Below are 15,406 nucleotides of genomic sequence, written 5' to 3' on the forward strand. Positions count from 1 at the left end.
CTAATTCTCAATTTTCACTAATACTAAAACACTTGTACTACACGTTGGATGGTTGTACTATCATACAACCATCCACGCTGGTCATCACATTTGTATTTGCATTCTAATACTCATTTTATATGGGTCAAACTGTAACCACAGCACTGCAGCTTTGGAATTTCAAAACTACTTACTTAAAAAAACACCTCTTTGAGATATAGGTATTTAATCTTATACAGACCCAGAAGAATCCTGTTTTAAAGAAAGCAATTAAAGCGAAAATTCTGTTCTAAGACTCATGAGGTCCCCAAAGTTAGGAACAAAGATTAATTTCAATACAACAAGATCTTGCAATAGAGAAATGGTTTCTTTGGTACCTTACACTTTGTGAAAATGGGATTCAAATGCATAACATAAAAATGCTTAGTGCTAAACACTTACCTTGTTTTTTGCTCGTAAAGTTAAAGAGACCGAATTTTTCCTAAGTGTTCCTGAAAACTGCATGTCATCAGTAAGATTCGTATAATCAGCATATGCTTGTTTCTGGGGTAACGGAGGAGGCTTTTCATCATTCATTTCAATACTGGTGGGAGAAGTGGCAAGAGGTGTTGATGGTAATGATAAGGAATATAATGAAACACTAGGAGCTGTAAAGGAAATGATAACATTTGCATTAATTCGTCAACTATTCAAGTTGGTAATTATGAATTTCAATTACACTTACACCTGCTCATTGGTGTCGGAGAAGGGGTTTGGTGTCGAAACTGACCACTCGAAGGCCTGCTGAGACGTTTTTCAGCTTCAGAGCGAAGAGGACGATGAGGAGTCAGCTGAAAAAAGGTAAAAATTACAATTCCTGAATATTTGAGCACATGAGAAAAATAGTGGTTCAATAATGTACTGCAGTAATTTGCAATTTTTGTGCATCAAAACATTGGTTAATCGATTCATTTAATTTTCAAGCGCAAAGGTATTTATTCGTTATACAAGCTTAGTAATATTTAACATAAAAGCAACTTATTAATACTTACTGGTTCACTTAATTCAATGACAGGACCATCTGGTTTAGGAGAAGTGGGAGAAACATCATACCACTGAGATTGTGACTGCGCTTCATGGTTGGATGTAGAAAAGGATGAACCTGAACTTCTACGTAAAGTTAGGACTGAACTCTCCCGGCTTTTCCTCCCAGAGCTCTTGGAACTTGAACTGGAATTGGGCTTGACAAATATAGAAGTTCCTCTAATACCAGGAGAAATTTTTGCGGAAGTCGAAGAAGTTAGGCTAGAGAGAAATAAGATTATCTATAATACTGTGAAGTGGAACAAAACACAATTCTTTTCCCTTTAAAGTTGGGGGGGGGGGATGGTTATTGTGACAGAACTTTCAACATTATTTTATTCAACAAGATATTGCTTCTTTAGGAATTGAAATACAGGGTGGAAGTCCCAGTCAGGCTTCTCTAATCCCTAACATAAAAATAGTCTATGGAGAAAGTTCTAGTCTAAAAAAGATTAAGACTTTTTTTCCCATTCATGTGCAAAGTTACTGACATTACTTGTTGGGTATGAGATTTTAAGATATTGATATAAATGTTTGACATCATGTTTCTCTAAAATAAAAAAGGAAAAAAAGAAAAAAAAAAAAAAACCTCATTTTCACAAAAGGACGTTAATTCCCTTCAACTTTTTTTCTTTTGTTCACAACACATCTGAAAAGATATAAGCAATCTCCCCTCCCCCCATTTTTTAAAAGAAAAATTTAGCTTTCAGTTTTCATAATTGATCTGTAAACTGCAAATGAATATTTTTTGATAAAGTTAAACTTTATGTTTTTAGTCTGTTATTATGTGCATAAGAACAAATCAACAAACACTCCTCAATATCAGGGCCAAAAATCAGACCAAAAATATAGAATTTATAAATTAGATACATTTTCTAAATTTTGGAATATTTCTATAAATTTAGTGGAATAAATATAAGCAATTACTAAGCATTTGGATCAAGTTAGATGGGAATGCACAAAAGTCTAGAGAAGTAAAATAATTGCTATCTTTTTTCCTTTTCAAAACATTATCTTCTCTGTACACAATACTTGGAGAGGGTTTTCCTCTCCACTTAAATTTTAGCCCCTGTTCATTCTTTTAACAAAACAAAGTATAATTTATTTTTGTTGTATGAATAGCTTTTAAAGGGAAAAAAAATTTTTTTAATAAGCAATTGCAACAACTTTTGAAAAATCTGCTTTATTTTTGATATTCTATTTTTTCAGTTAAAAGGATAATTAAACTGCAATAAAAATAAATCTTTTTGTATCACATGAAATAATTTTTATTTTTTCGTACAGACACACCTAAATCTTTAATTCCTTCATGGGAAAACTCATGCACCCTATTTATGTCAAGGCAAAAGAACAGCTTTACGCACATAAAAATAAATAGCATATGTTTACAATGAAAATAAATATACTAACCTAATACTTGATTGAACACTTTTTCTGGGGCTATAAGAGTAAAAATTATGAAATAATGCATTAACTGATAAATATATAAAAGACATTTAATTAATGTGAAAACGTTTACAAATATTTTTCTCTAATTTAGCACATAACTGATTTAAAAAAATTACAAATATACTATTTTACACACAATTTATTTATCTAATTGCTAATTTTGAAATATTCTCACAAGGTTTGCTCTTCAATTTACAGTTTTCGCAATATAAATGTTTCCTTCTCCCCTTTTTAAAAAAAATTAATGTCTGATGAAAATACCTCAATAATTGCAAATCTAAAATTTATATAGCATTTTACATCTTACCAAATGTGCTATGATTTAAAACTTCTCAATAACAATGCAATTAATCATAGGGAACTTTTCAAAAATACAAAATTTATCACTTTATCTAAAATTGCATAAATCTACAGTAGAATGGAAGCAATTAAACAAGAATTTTGTGACAGAATTCTTATATTGAGCTTTTTTTCCCCCCTCAGAAAATTAAACATAAATTACTTATTATTTTTTTAAATAAAAATTATGTATTTTGAAAGGGCTGAAAATCTTACTGGATCAAGTTATGCAGAATTCTAAGAATTAGAAAATAAAAAACAAATTGTATAGTACAATAGACCCTCATTACGTAGGGTTTACGTTCGATGGAAATGCCACTTAAATCAAAACCACGTAAATTGAGACTTAGTAATAGTGTCAACATAGGGGTTAGGTTCCGTAGGTGAAAAATAAAAATCCAGTCTAGTGATAGATAAATATATATATAATAAGTTTAACGTGTGCTTATTCCAATACATACACACAACGTGCATAAAGAAAACATGAATTAACTTAGTGCTCATAAAAAAGAGTTGTTTATGTTATTCTTTCGGCATACAACAAAAATAATAATTTTCTCTGTAGTTCTTTGGGGGCCATTAACGCTCCTATGATCACTCGCTTAATTTCCACGTCGAGATCTTCCTTCACTAATAAATCAGAAAGATCACTTGCCATTGTCCAGGAATGGCTCAAAATTTTCAATGTGAAAGCTTTTGGTTGTGTGTCATCGATGTTAATATCCTCATTGGTTTTGTTCCCATTTGTCACTTCTCAAAGCTCTTTCTGTAAACTCTGAATTGTGTGAGTTTTCTGGAAAGAGCTCTGGAATCAATCGCAAAATATGTCTCCAGTTGCCCAAGTTTGCTTGTTAGCACGTAAAAAAACGGGGTTTATTACTTGTTATCATGTTTGTTGCTGTATCTCAGGAGTTGGGATTTTGAAAGTGGGGAAAATTTTATCTGTTTGCAAGGCTGCTTCCGCGCAATATTGAAACTCATCCACATAAAATAAAATAAATGTGCCAAAATTTTAAACCCCGCATAATTGAAACCACGTAAAACAAGGGTCTACTGTATGTAGAATTTAACAAGTGACAGTACGTTATCGACCAACAAAATGAATTGACTGCTACAGCTGTTTTTTTTTTTTTTTTTCAGAAAATAGTCACTATACGAGCCAAAATATTTAATTAAAGATTTTTTTTTCACACAGTTAATAAACAAGAAAGAAAAATGAATAAAAGTAATAGATAGCATCAAAAGGGAAATCTTAAAAAATAAAAATAAATAAAATAAATGAAGGTAAATAAATAATAAAATAAGTGACTAAATAAATTTTAAAAAAAGAAGAAGAAAGAGAGAAAAGATTCAAGGCGGAACAAAGCCAAGAAAAATTAAATGACACAGAAAATGACTTTGAATCTGACAATATCAAATTGAAAAAGTGTGACTAACAGGACGGCAGAATAGAAGAATGTTCTGAAGAAGACCTTGGTCCAAAGTAAGGATGGTCAGAAAAAAAAGAAAGAAAATAAAGGAAGAAACAAGATCATTAAAGATCTAACAAAATTAAAAATAGATAAAAAGCTTAATATTTAAAATATTAACAAAAGATAAATGAATAATGTCTTAATTACAAACATTTGCTGCCCTTTCATTTTTAACTTTTTTGCACTGTTAATAAACAAAAAAGAAAAGGGGAAAAAAGAACAAAATTAATGAATAACACCAGAAAGGGATACCTTAGATTTTCACCACAAATCATCAAGGTGTCAAATTCAAGGAGAGACCCTAGTTTATATCATTGTCAAAAATTTAAAAGTATGGTCAACAGGAGGGTAAGAATGAAAGAATGTTCTAATCAAGACTTTAGCCCCTGATGAGGATGTTACGGGGGGGGGGGGGGATTAAACAAGACCGTAGAAGATCATAAAAAAATTACAACAGCATTAATGACATTAATAACATTAATTAAAGATACAAGACTAACGTTTCAGTAATAAAGTTAGAGACATTTGATGCTCTTTCATCCTTCAAATTTGTTTTTGCAGGTGCTGTTTTCACTCTACGAATATTTACAGATATGCGATCCTGTAACTCCGGAGGAGGGCCCTAAAAAAAGCAAATTAACAAATAAGTTTACAAATTCAAAAAAATAAATAATAATAACATTTTATAATAGCAAAATACTTGTACATGTTTATATAGAGACATTGTAATAGGACAACCCATGAAAAATCATGTAGTTATTGTAATCGTTACTAATAATAAAGCTGATAGCCTGGATCTTTGTCCGGATATCTGTGACGTGCATAGCGCCTAGACCGTTTGGCTGATTTTCATGAAATTTGGCACAGAATTAGTTTCTAGCATGGGGGTGTGCACCTCAAAGTGATTTTTTGAAAATTCCATTTTGTTTTTTTTCTTTTTCAATTTTAAGAACCTCTTAACGAACAAATTAACATAATGTGGAAGATGAAAGCACCATAACGTGGACGAGCAAATGAACGTAGCAATTTGGCGAGAAATTCCTCATCCATTATTTGTAAATATGCAGGCGAACCAAATGACCTTTTAATTTTCTCCTACGGGCAAAGCCGTGCAGGAACTGCTAATTAAAAATAATTTAAAAAAATAGAGAAATATTCTGCTGGCGAAGAAAAGCATTCTAAAAATCTTAATTGTTTTTGCAAAGTGGGGTGAAAATAGGGATGATGGATGAAACTATATATACATAAACTTGTGAAAGTACCCATATGTACACATTCCCCATTTATGTCCCTTTAACAATTTGCATTTTTAAGTTTTTGCTAATGTTTGGGATTTTACTGCCACTACCTGACCGCCCTATACCCTTAAATGACAGAACTGGATAGATATATGCAAATGGAAGCACAAAAATGTTCACATGTTCGGACCCAAGCAATGCAATGCTATAATAATATGCAGTTGTATGGGCGTATAAATGCAAAGTACAGTATATCCCTAAAAATGAAAATGTGTATGGTAACATTTTTAAATTAAATGTTTTATATTAAAATATTTCTTCATTTACTTAGAATACATTTGTCTCATTGCCAAAATTTTTCAAACTTACATCATGGTAAGTAAATTTGGTTAATATTTGGATCTCTGCAAAGTTTTCCGGAAGGTGCAACAGGCATATACTCAGTACATGTACATGTAATAATATGAAACACAGCATATGAAATACATACACATGCATAAAACATGTTTCTTAAAGTGGGAGGATGCAATTGCTAGTTTCTCTCAATGACGAGCTCTGTACTATTCAGTTTTTTAAATGAAGAATGATTTGGTCAAACATTGATAATGCATATGATCCATTTCATTTACCTAAAAGCATTCTCAAATTTGGAGTAAACCCTCATTTCATTTTTTCCTCCCCCCATATATAAGGTAAATTGGAGGAGGATAGGCAGCCTACTTCCAACCTAGTATCAAATTCAGTTGGAATTAGAAAAATATTTCTATGAAATTGATCAATGCAGGGAAAAATGAAAAGTTCGATCATGTCACACAAAAAATGTTATTACAAAACTGTCTTTTTGATGTATAAAATTTCGCAGAAAGATGTTGAGAGAGGAAAAATTTCCCCTCTACATTACTATGCATGCTGCAACAATTTTTAACATGACCTACCTTTTTGCCATATTTTTCTTCAATATTGGCTCTAAGCTTTTGAAAAGCTTCCTCCATGTGTTTATGAAATGGTTTCAAACTTTCAGGAGCTTTTTCTTTGTGTATGGCTATACCAATCTCCAATAATGGAACCTAAAACCAGTAAGAGTACAAAAATTAATAAATGCTTTATAAAATGTTAAATAAGAGAGAAAAATTAAAATCTTGAGCAAATGAACAATAGATTAGAAGATATTTATAAGCTAAAGAGGCCAGAGGTTTCGTATATTAGACTTTGGTGCTATATAGATTATTTCAGAGAGATTAATTAACTAACATAAGAAACATGATAAGGGATATAAAACATTTTAAGGCAAATAAAGAAAAGTTTACTAAATTTTTTTCTGAAAAAAAAATTGATTTTTTCACAAACAAAAATGGTGTTTCTTAACACTAGTTATATTTTCTTAGAAAATTAAAAATGTATGCAGTGCACATAATTTTATCCTAACAGAAATTTGCACAAAACTTTTTATATTAAAAAATTGAGCCTTTCTGTTTCATAATTTTCAATAGCTTTTCTTGTTCAAAACACAAAACATTGGACTAGTTTGTCAAATATTATTCAAGCATTAATTGCAAGCATAGGAAGGAAGATTTGCAATTCAAGCATTCAGGATCTCCCAGCTAAAGCCCCTTGAAACATTGAATCAAGATTCTAAATTAGAATGAAGTCAATCACAAAGATAAATTTTTATAAGTGCTAAGGGGCTGTTCACAAATGATATCTTTGCTCTGAGGTGGTGGGGGGGGGGGGGCAGGGGTCTTTCTAGGATTTTTCACATGGTCCGTTTTTTGTGAAAAATCAATTATTTTTGTGAAAAATCAAATTTAAAAAAAAAAAAAATCTTGTAAAAACGAAAGTTTAGACTCTTGAGATGGTGGAAACTGCATCATTGACACTTAAAGTTGAGTGTTTTCTCTCTTTTCTGTTGAGAATATCATTCTTGAGTGTTTTTCTAGTATTTGGGGAGAGGGGGGGAGGCATAGCTCCCTGGGAGATGAGCACCCCTCAAGTACCAATATTTATCTACAATTCTACATCATGTTAAATTATACTAGAAATGTTTTTTGTATAGTATTTTAAAAAACTGTAAGAAAAAAAATTAGGCAGAGGTTCAGCATTTAACTTTTGAACCCAAGACACTGTTTAAGAGCACTGAGTTTCGTTCAAACCTTATAAACTCCGTGATTTTCACAAAAATAAAAAAATATTTTATTTGTTTACCTCTTAACTAAGCGTACTAAACATCGAAAATTCGAAAAATCAGATTTCCACAGCGGATGCAAAGAGATTGCAATCCTCAAATTGAAGGAATCAAAAGTATAAAAACAGCTTGTAAAATAAATATTTTCGATAAAATTACTTTTGAATTGCATTTTAGAGTCCTATGATAAACATATCATTAATATCTGGACACAGTTGAAGCAAAAATAAATAAATAAATAAATAAATAAAATTAAAAATAAACCGTCGATTCAGCATATTAATTATTGACTCATAAAAGAAAATGGAATTCCGCTTTAAAAACTTGAAATAAGCTTTGTTACAAAAACAAAAGACTTTTCATTTATTTGCATCCTAATAAAGCGAAGTTAGCTTGAAATAAAGAATAAAATATGATTCTCATATCGGATGTAAAAAGATTGCGTTTTTCAAAATGTAGGCATCTATAGAAAAAAAATAACGGTACATAAAAGTTTATTTAAAGTTAGTTTTCCTTTTTAGTATCGAAAAACCAAACCCATATAACTTTCTCCCAAAATAACAGTTTAACATCGCACCACCAGACACTAAGTGGCGATAAGTTTGAATTTTGTAACCCTATCTGAAGCGATCACATCTGCTCCACCCATACTATCCTTTGTAGTTCTAAATTCATTTCGCTGTATATTATTGATGATTAAATCATGAGTGGGGAGAAAAGTGCTTACTACGCCTATTCAGAGAATGTTGACGCTTTTCCAAAGAAGTTTACAACAACACCGCTGCATAAAACAAACAAGCAAAATTATAAACCAAACTGACTTATAGCTGTTAATTTCTTTCAAGAAACCAACAACAGGCATTATCTTTATTTGGCGGTAGTAATTACTTATGACTTGCAGGAGCATCACAAGAGTGCCGATTTTTTTTTCTTTCGCAAAATTAGCTGATTTTGTGTAAGTTGATTCCTCTAATTTAACTTTAAATATGCTGTATTATTTTAATTTGAGATTTGCTCTTTCAATAAACAATTTGTGAAAGATCCGTTTTTGTTTACCAGAATTTTGTGAAGAGTCCGTTTTGGTTGATCGGATTTTTGTGAAGGATCCGTTAATGAACCCAAATTTGCTCTGGCCAGAACCCTGGGGGGGGGGGGGGTCATGAAATTATGAGTTTGTGACAAGGGAGAAGGAGGGTAACAAGAAATGTGATATCACACCTTTTTTAATAAGAATATGTTTATGGAAAGTAATGTGACATGTGACAAAGGGGTGGAGTGGGTAAGGTGAAGTATGAAACTTTGTAACAGAGGGGCCAGGGAGGCCAAAAAATGTTGAAGGAAAGGTGATATCATATATGGATAGCCTCTTAGCTGGAATTGAGTGCAAACTGGTGAAATAACATTTTTCACATATTAACTTCACAACATGATACATTTCTTTATTTTTGTGTTAAAACAATTCAATTCACACAATCACTTTTTGCAACAGGTTGTTTTTTAGAATCATTTTGGGATTACGAAAAGAACAGATTTTAGAATATTGGCTAATTCACATTGAGAAGGCCAACTACAAATTGCTCTCCTTCCACTACTCTGCCATTTTGAAATATGGTTCTAATAGGGGGAGCTTAGAGTAAGGAGTTGGAAAATATGCAATGAAGGATCACTGTGAACAGTTAGAATAGGAAAAGCATTTTGGAGAATCATTTTAAGACTCAAATTTTCACCATCCAAGAAACGCAGAAAATTCATTTTTTTTTGTGCGAGTTTTTAAAAATCTTGGAATATGTGACATGTACAACATGTCAGAGGCAACCTTGGACTATGAACCTCAGCAGTAGATAGATTTTATTCTACTGTGGAGTAACTTGTCCTAACAAAAAACAGCTTGAGTGCTCAGAAGATAAAGACAATAACTAATAGAAATTAATATTGAGAAATCGATGTTTCACTATTTGAGAAACATATTGATAAGATAAGGAGGATCAGCTCACTTTCTCCTTATAAACAGGGATAAGTTAATATTGTTACTATTATAAAATTGATAACCAGCACATGTGGACTAATATTTTCAAATTTAAAAATATTATGGTTTCAACAAGACAGTTGTTACCAGGCTTCAACAACCAGGTTTTTCTTATTTCAAGATAAATTTGTTTTACAGCTCTTTGAAGCCATTCTGGTATTTTTTGTGTTATGTCTTATTGTCTATGAGAGCTGTTTTCTTCCTCACCACCCAATCCCCCTTCATAGAGGGGGCAATTGGAACTGAAAAGTGAGGGGAGGGGGCAAAAAAAAAACTACAACGAAAAGTCATAGGACTTTTAGAGGCAGCAAAAAGATGAAAAAAAAAAGAGAGAGAGAGCGATAGAAAAGCCCAAAATTTTGCTAGGGTTGGTTTTGAGAGCAGATGAGTGGAAACTGATGTACATCTAGCAACCTAACTTGTGTTTTTATTAAGATTTTGATGAATTTTGTACACAATAACTTTTTCAAAGAAACACTAGACATGAATTAGACTTACATTACTTACCCCAAAGTATTTTGAGATGTCACAAACATTTGGTAATTATTTCATTGAACAAGTCTGGCTTGTTTTTAAATAAAACAATTGATTTACTAATATCTAAACAATGTATCTGGCATAATATCTAACTAAAACTAACTGCTTGTGCTAAATAATGTTTTGTAAACAGATATACAAAGTAAAACAAATAATTATGCTCCGAAAATTTTGACATTTCTGCATTTTTTATAGTTTTTAGTTTTGGTTCCCTAAATTGGAAAACAAAATAAATAAATGAACCATAAAAAGTGGGTGGGGTGGGGGGTTGCCCCCCTCCTGAATTGCCACCACTGCACCTTTAGGACAACTGCATACGAGAGCTGTTGACACTTTTCTTGAAAATCTTCTGGAAGTCAATGGCGCATGTCGTCGCATCAGAGCAACAGTAGGATATCTTACTGTTACTCTGAGGTGACGATGTATTATCTCATTACATCACAAATTCCTCCAATACAGGATTAAATACCCACTTCCGATTATAGTGATGAAGACAAAGAAGAAATGAGAAAGGATATCCTAACAGCTGATCAAGCAATTCAAACCATAAAAACTAACATAATTTTCATTTGTAAATGCTCAACCAGAGGCAAATTTGCCATCTAACCAAGAAGCGAATTCATAAAAAAATTGTTAATACAGAATGTGCTATCAATGAAACTGTACCTAAAAATCAAAAACAAGTAAAGGTCACACATTTATCCCACAACTTTATTGAGTAACTGTCAATTTTTGAACATTATGCTTAGATTTTTTAACCCTGCCTCCAGTTTTACGTTTGTTATGTTTTTTGTTCCTACTCCGACAGAATGAGTAGAACCTTGTTTCTACCACATGTGAAACAAAAGTATCAGACAACACCTTATCAAAATAAAAGTAGTTTGACAGCTGAGTAAAAAAGTCATGGGCAAAATATTTAGTGTTAAAAGACAAACGTTTCCTTTCTATTATTGTTCTAAAATTATGCATTATACTAAAGAGGGTTTAATCTCAAACACTTTGTATAAAGCAAAACCACGTGTTTTCTTTTGTCTTCATGAAACACTCTGTTTTTAAAATCTCATAAGAAACAAGTTATATTGAAAACCTTTACAAAAATGAAAAAGGGTAAACACATTAAGCATTTCAACATTATTGAAAATCATGCAATAAAAATGTATTTCAAAGTTCATTTAAATTTATACTCATGAAAAGAGATATCTACAATAACTTGCATAAAAAAGACAAAAAAGCTATGTTATAAATAATTAGTAAAAGTTAATAACTACTACAATACCTGGCATGCAATTAGATCTTTTAATTTTTGTATACCTTCAGCATCTTTTACGGAGTTATGTGTTTGAATGTATTCCTCATTGAAAAATGCCTGAAACGCACAAAGATTAAAATATAAATACATGACCGAGAAAGAAGTTTTAAGATAAAAATAATCATTACAGAAAAAAAAAAATATAAACTTTTAAATTTTTGAGTATTAAAAATAATTGAACCGAGTACAAAAATACATTTTGTAGGTCCTTCAGTACTTTGATATAATCTAACAAGAGAATGTGTATGAAGAGGGAACATCTACCTTAAGAAATAAACTCTAAATTTCTTTCATCTTCTCTGGGAGCGATATTGGAAAATTAGAATATTTAAAATAGGCACACAAGTATCAATTTGTATTTCAAAAACTATTATCAGTAAAAGTGAAATAATTGTTTTGAAAATCAAAAACACTGGAATTTTCCAGCATCTAAGACCCTTTTATTCTTGAAAAGCATAGAAGGTAACAAGTGTTCAGGGAGAATTATGGCATTAAAATAAAAGGAACTGTGAATAAGTATGGAAAATGAACTGAAAATAAATTTCCCCTAGAAATATTGACAGAATAATAGCATTAAACAAAAAATTAATGTCATGAAAGGTCAGTTTACCTTTTCATAATTAATGATTCCACCCATAACAGCTGCATCAACTACTCCATTCAGAAGCATGCTAAGAGGATGGACAGGCAACATTGGATCATTTTTATGCAGGAGAATCAGACTACATATCTTTGCATTCGTGACCTCCATAGTTTCAATAGCATTCTCGAGAGGACTTATTTCCAGAGATTGTGACAAAGTGACGGGAAACCATCGAAGAATGCCAGGAAGGGGATAGGATACCGTCAGATTAGTTCTCTCCAGCCACATGGTGGCGAATTCGTTGTCTGAATCCTTCTCGCCTTTCCTCAGTGGCCTCGAATACGTGAAATGCTGTACCTCGTTGACTTTGTAATACTTCAAGATCTGTTCATGGACTGTCTTATTGCGGAACCGTTTGCTTTCCTGCATGACGGGGTCGATTTTGTTGATTTGAAGATACTGCTTTTCCGATTCAGTAATGTCTTTACCAGGTGGAGCTAGTTTAGTCATTAACTGTGCAGTGGGATACTGATTCAGCAGTCTGCTGCTAAAGTCACTCAACAACTCATATTCCTTGCCCCTATAAACAAACACTTTATTCTGTACGAAAGCAGGGAAACCTTTCCCGTAATATCCGACTCTGAAGTACTCGGGTTCTGGTCGGACCTGCTTCATGATGTTGTCATAAAAGGCCGCCATCCTTTTCAGCAGTTCGCTCAACTGGATGTAGTCAAAAACCTCATTCTCGTACTGGATCACAAGTTCCTTGCAGAGAGCAAGGCCAGTTTCCCACAATTTACCTTTATCGAAGTAATCCAGGATGTCATAGTACAAGCATTCTTTCAACTCCCTCTGGGTTTCACAGTTAGGGTGCTTATCGTTTTTGAGCAGTTGAGGCAAAGGGTCATCACTCCATTTTAATAACTTGGCATGAAGTTTCAGAGTGAACGCAGCTTCCACGTAATTTTCACATTCCAAGTGAAGGTCACACAATTTGTACAGATACCTGATGTACATTTCTCTTCTATTTATCTCGTGATAAAATTCCTAAAACAAACAACAGTACCATTCTTAATGTTTTTTAAGGGCTGCCACCAAACAAGTTTATCTTTCAGCAGTAAATACAGTTTGATTATCCCATCCATAGACTGCCGTTTCATCCTTGTTATGGATTCATTAGTTCAGAATAGGGAATAACTGAGCTGGAGGCAAATCTCACTGTTGAGATAAATTTTACTTTATCTACCAGTTTGTTGGCACTCTCAGCTTCAGTGAGATGACATCTGCCTCCAGCTCGATTATTCCCTATCCCTGACTAATGAGTTCATAACAAGAATGAAACTACAAATTTTATATTTTAAGACATCAGTTTTGCTTTTTTTTAATTAACTTATATTTTTATTGTTATTTCTTTGTTTCAAAATTGAAGGAACACCTCTGGCAACAGTGTTTCTCATCTTCAAAGGTAGTAGTCCTAGGTTTGGAGACAATTTTGAAGGATGTACCCAAAAATAGCTTACAACATGTTTCTTAAAAAGGAAAATTGTGCCAGTAGTGAATTCAAAATAATGGGGACTATTTTGAAAAAGACCATCAACATCAGGGGGATTAGTACACATAATTATTTTTAAAATTTATTTAGCCTCACTATTTTATTGATCAGACCTTGTTCCTTGTATATATACATAAATCACTAATGTAAAATAGAATGCTAATTGCTGAACGCCTTTGATGGCCTATATTACTTCCAGAAAAAAGCTTTACATGCAGAAAAATGCTAGAGAAAAAAGGTTGAAAAGGCTTTACCTTAATTAAAGGTTAAAAAAAAGCTAAAGGTTAGCAGTAGGTATAAATATTTTATGAAGTTGCACAACTATTTTTTAGTGCAAAAGAAGAAAACCATGAGGATTAACAAAATACAACTATATTACTATTTTGAAGTCTTTTGAAGCATTATCAAGTCTCTTACGGAAATTTTGAAGTTTTTTCAAGGAATTAAAGTATTTTTTATTATTAATTTTTTAAATATTTCTCCTTTTTAAGTTTTTTAAAAATATTGTATGATGCAAATTTTATCAAGTGTTTTGGATGAAATAATTATATATATATATATATATATCAAAAGAGAACAATGTTCTTCTATAGCTTACTAAAAGGTTAACAGTGCAACTCATTCTATTTTCTTTGTTTTCATCTGTCACAATCATTCTGTACTCCAAAAGTCTTTTCATCAAACGAACAACTGTACGTACAAATATCATTCCTTTCTCATGCATGGTTTGATGATTTTCACACAGGCCACCTACACTAATTATTTTAGACAACATTAACGATTTATGCATAATAAAGAAGTAAATAAATTTAAAACATGGAAGAAAGATAATAAAATCAAAAAAGTGTACAGTTAGCCAAGTAAATTTTAAAAAGCCAAGTTGATTTTTTCAATTCTAAAATCTAATTACACAAATATGCAGTAGAACATTGATTATTCATAGTTAGAGACTGGGTGCAATTAAATAGGAGATTTTTTTTTTTTTTTAATTTTAATACAACATATTAGGAGAGGAAAATACATATGCATTTTTATCAATGCAACACACTGGGGAGACCCAAACTTTTAATATTTAGGGGAAAATTCTTACTCTAGGGAATATGCACACACATCTATAAGAAATGGATAAAAATCTTTTTGCAGAGAAGTAAAAGGAAATAAACAACATTTCATTGCACAAAATTAGCAGATAAATGCATTATACGTTTTTCAGAGTTTCAAGGAACCACCTTGTCAATGCAAATAAGAGAGCTTTCGAATGTAGACTTCTGTTAATTTATCTTTTTGGATGTAAGGACATCTGGATGTCTTTACATCTAAAAGCTCACTTTTTGCAGTGAAAAAAAGGGGTTCCTAGAGACTCCGAAACAGGATATGTAGTAATCTGCTATTTTGTGTGATAAAACGTTATTTCTTTTACACACATATATGTCTAATGACAAGAGTCATTAGGTATCATTTAAGAGAAAGCACATATACAACACTGCACTACTGTCTCCACATTTGCCAATCGTTAGACGGAAGGCACAATGACCTTGCATGACCTAACAAAGGGGCATCAATGGCAACACATAAGATTAAATAAAAAGAGTTTTAGTTAAAAAAAAAAAAAAGAATAAAAAGACTACTCATTCTTTATCAAGAAACAGAATCAATATTGATTTTTGAAAATTCTTAC

The 15,406-nt window shown here is 31.8% G+C and overlaps 1 protein-coding gene across 1 annotated transcript in view; it reads right to left on the minus strand.

Moving 5' to 3' along the window:
* Positions 1–15,406, minus strand: part of LOC129217643 (dedicator of cytokinesis protein 1-like) — a 91,278-nt gene that overhangs the window by 1,684 nt on the left and 74,188 nt on the right. The window contains exons 32-40 of the mRNA XM_054851972.1: positions 14,327–14,483; positions 12,204–13,223; positions 11,561–11,650; positions 6,475–6,606; positions 4,802–4,923; positions 2,452–2,481; positions 1,011–1,263; positions 704–809; positions 421–626 (exon numbers count right to left, since the gene is read on the minus strand). Of these exons, the coding sequence (XP_054707947.1) occupies positions 421–626; positions 704–809; positions 1,011–1,263; positions 2,452–2,481; positions 4,802–4,923; positions 6,475–6,606; positions 11,561–11,650; positions 12,204–13,223; positions 14,327–14,483 (2,116 nt within the window). The remainder of the gene's footprint in view (positions 1–420; positions 627–703; positions 810–1,010; positions 1,264–2,451; positions 2,482–4,801; positions 4,924–6,474; positions 6,607–11,560; positions 11,651–12,203; positions 13,224–14,326; positions 14,484–15,406) is intronic.

Source organism: Uloborus diversus, chromosome 2 (assembly GCF_026930045.1).
Source record: "Uloborus diversus isolate 005 chromosome 2, Udiv.v.3.1, whole genome shotgun sequence".
NCBI lineage: Eukaryota > Metazoa > Arthropoda > Arachnida > Araneae > Uloboridae > Uloborus > Uloborus diversus.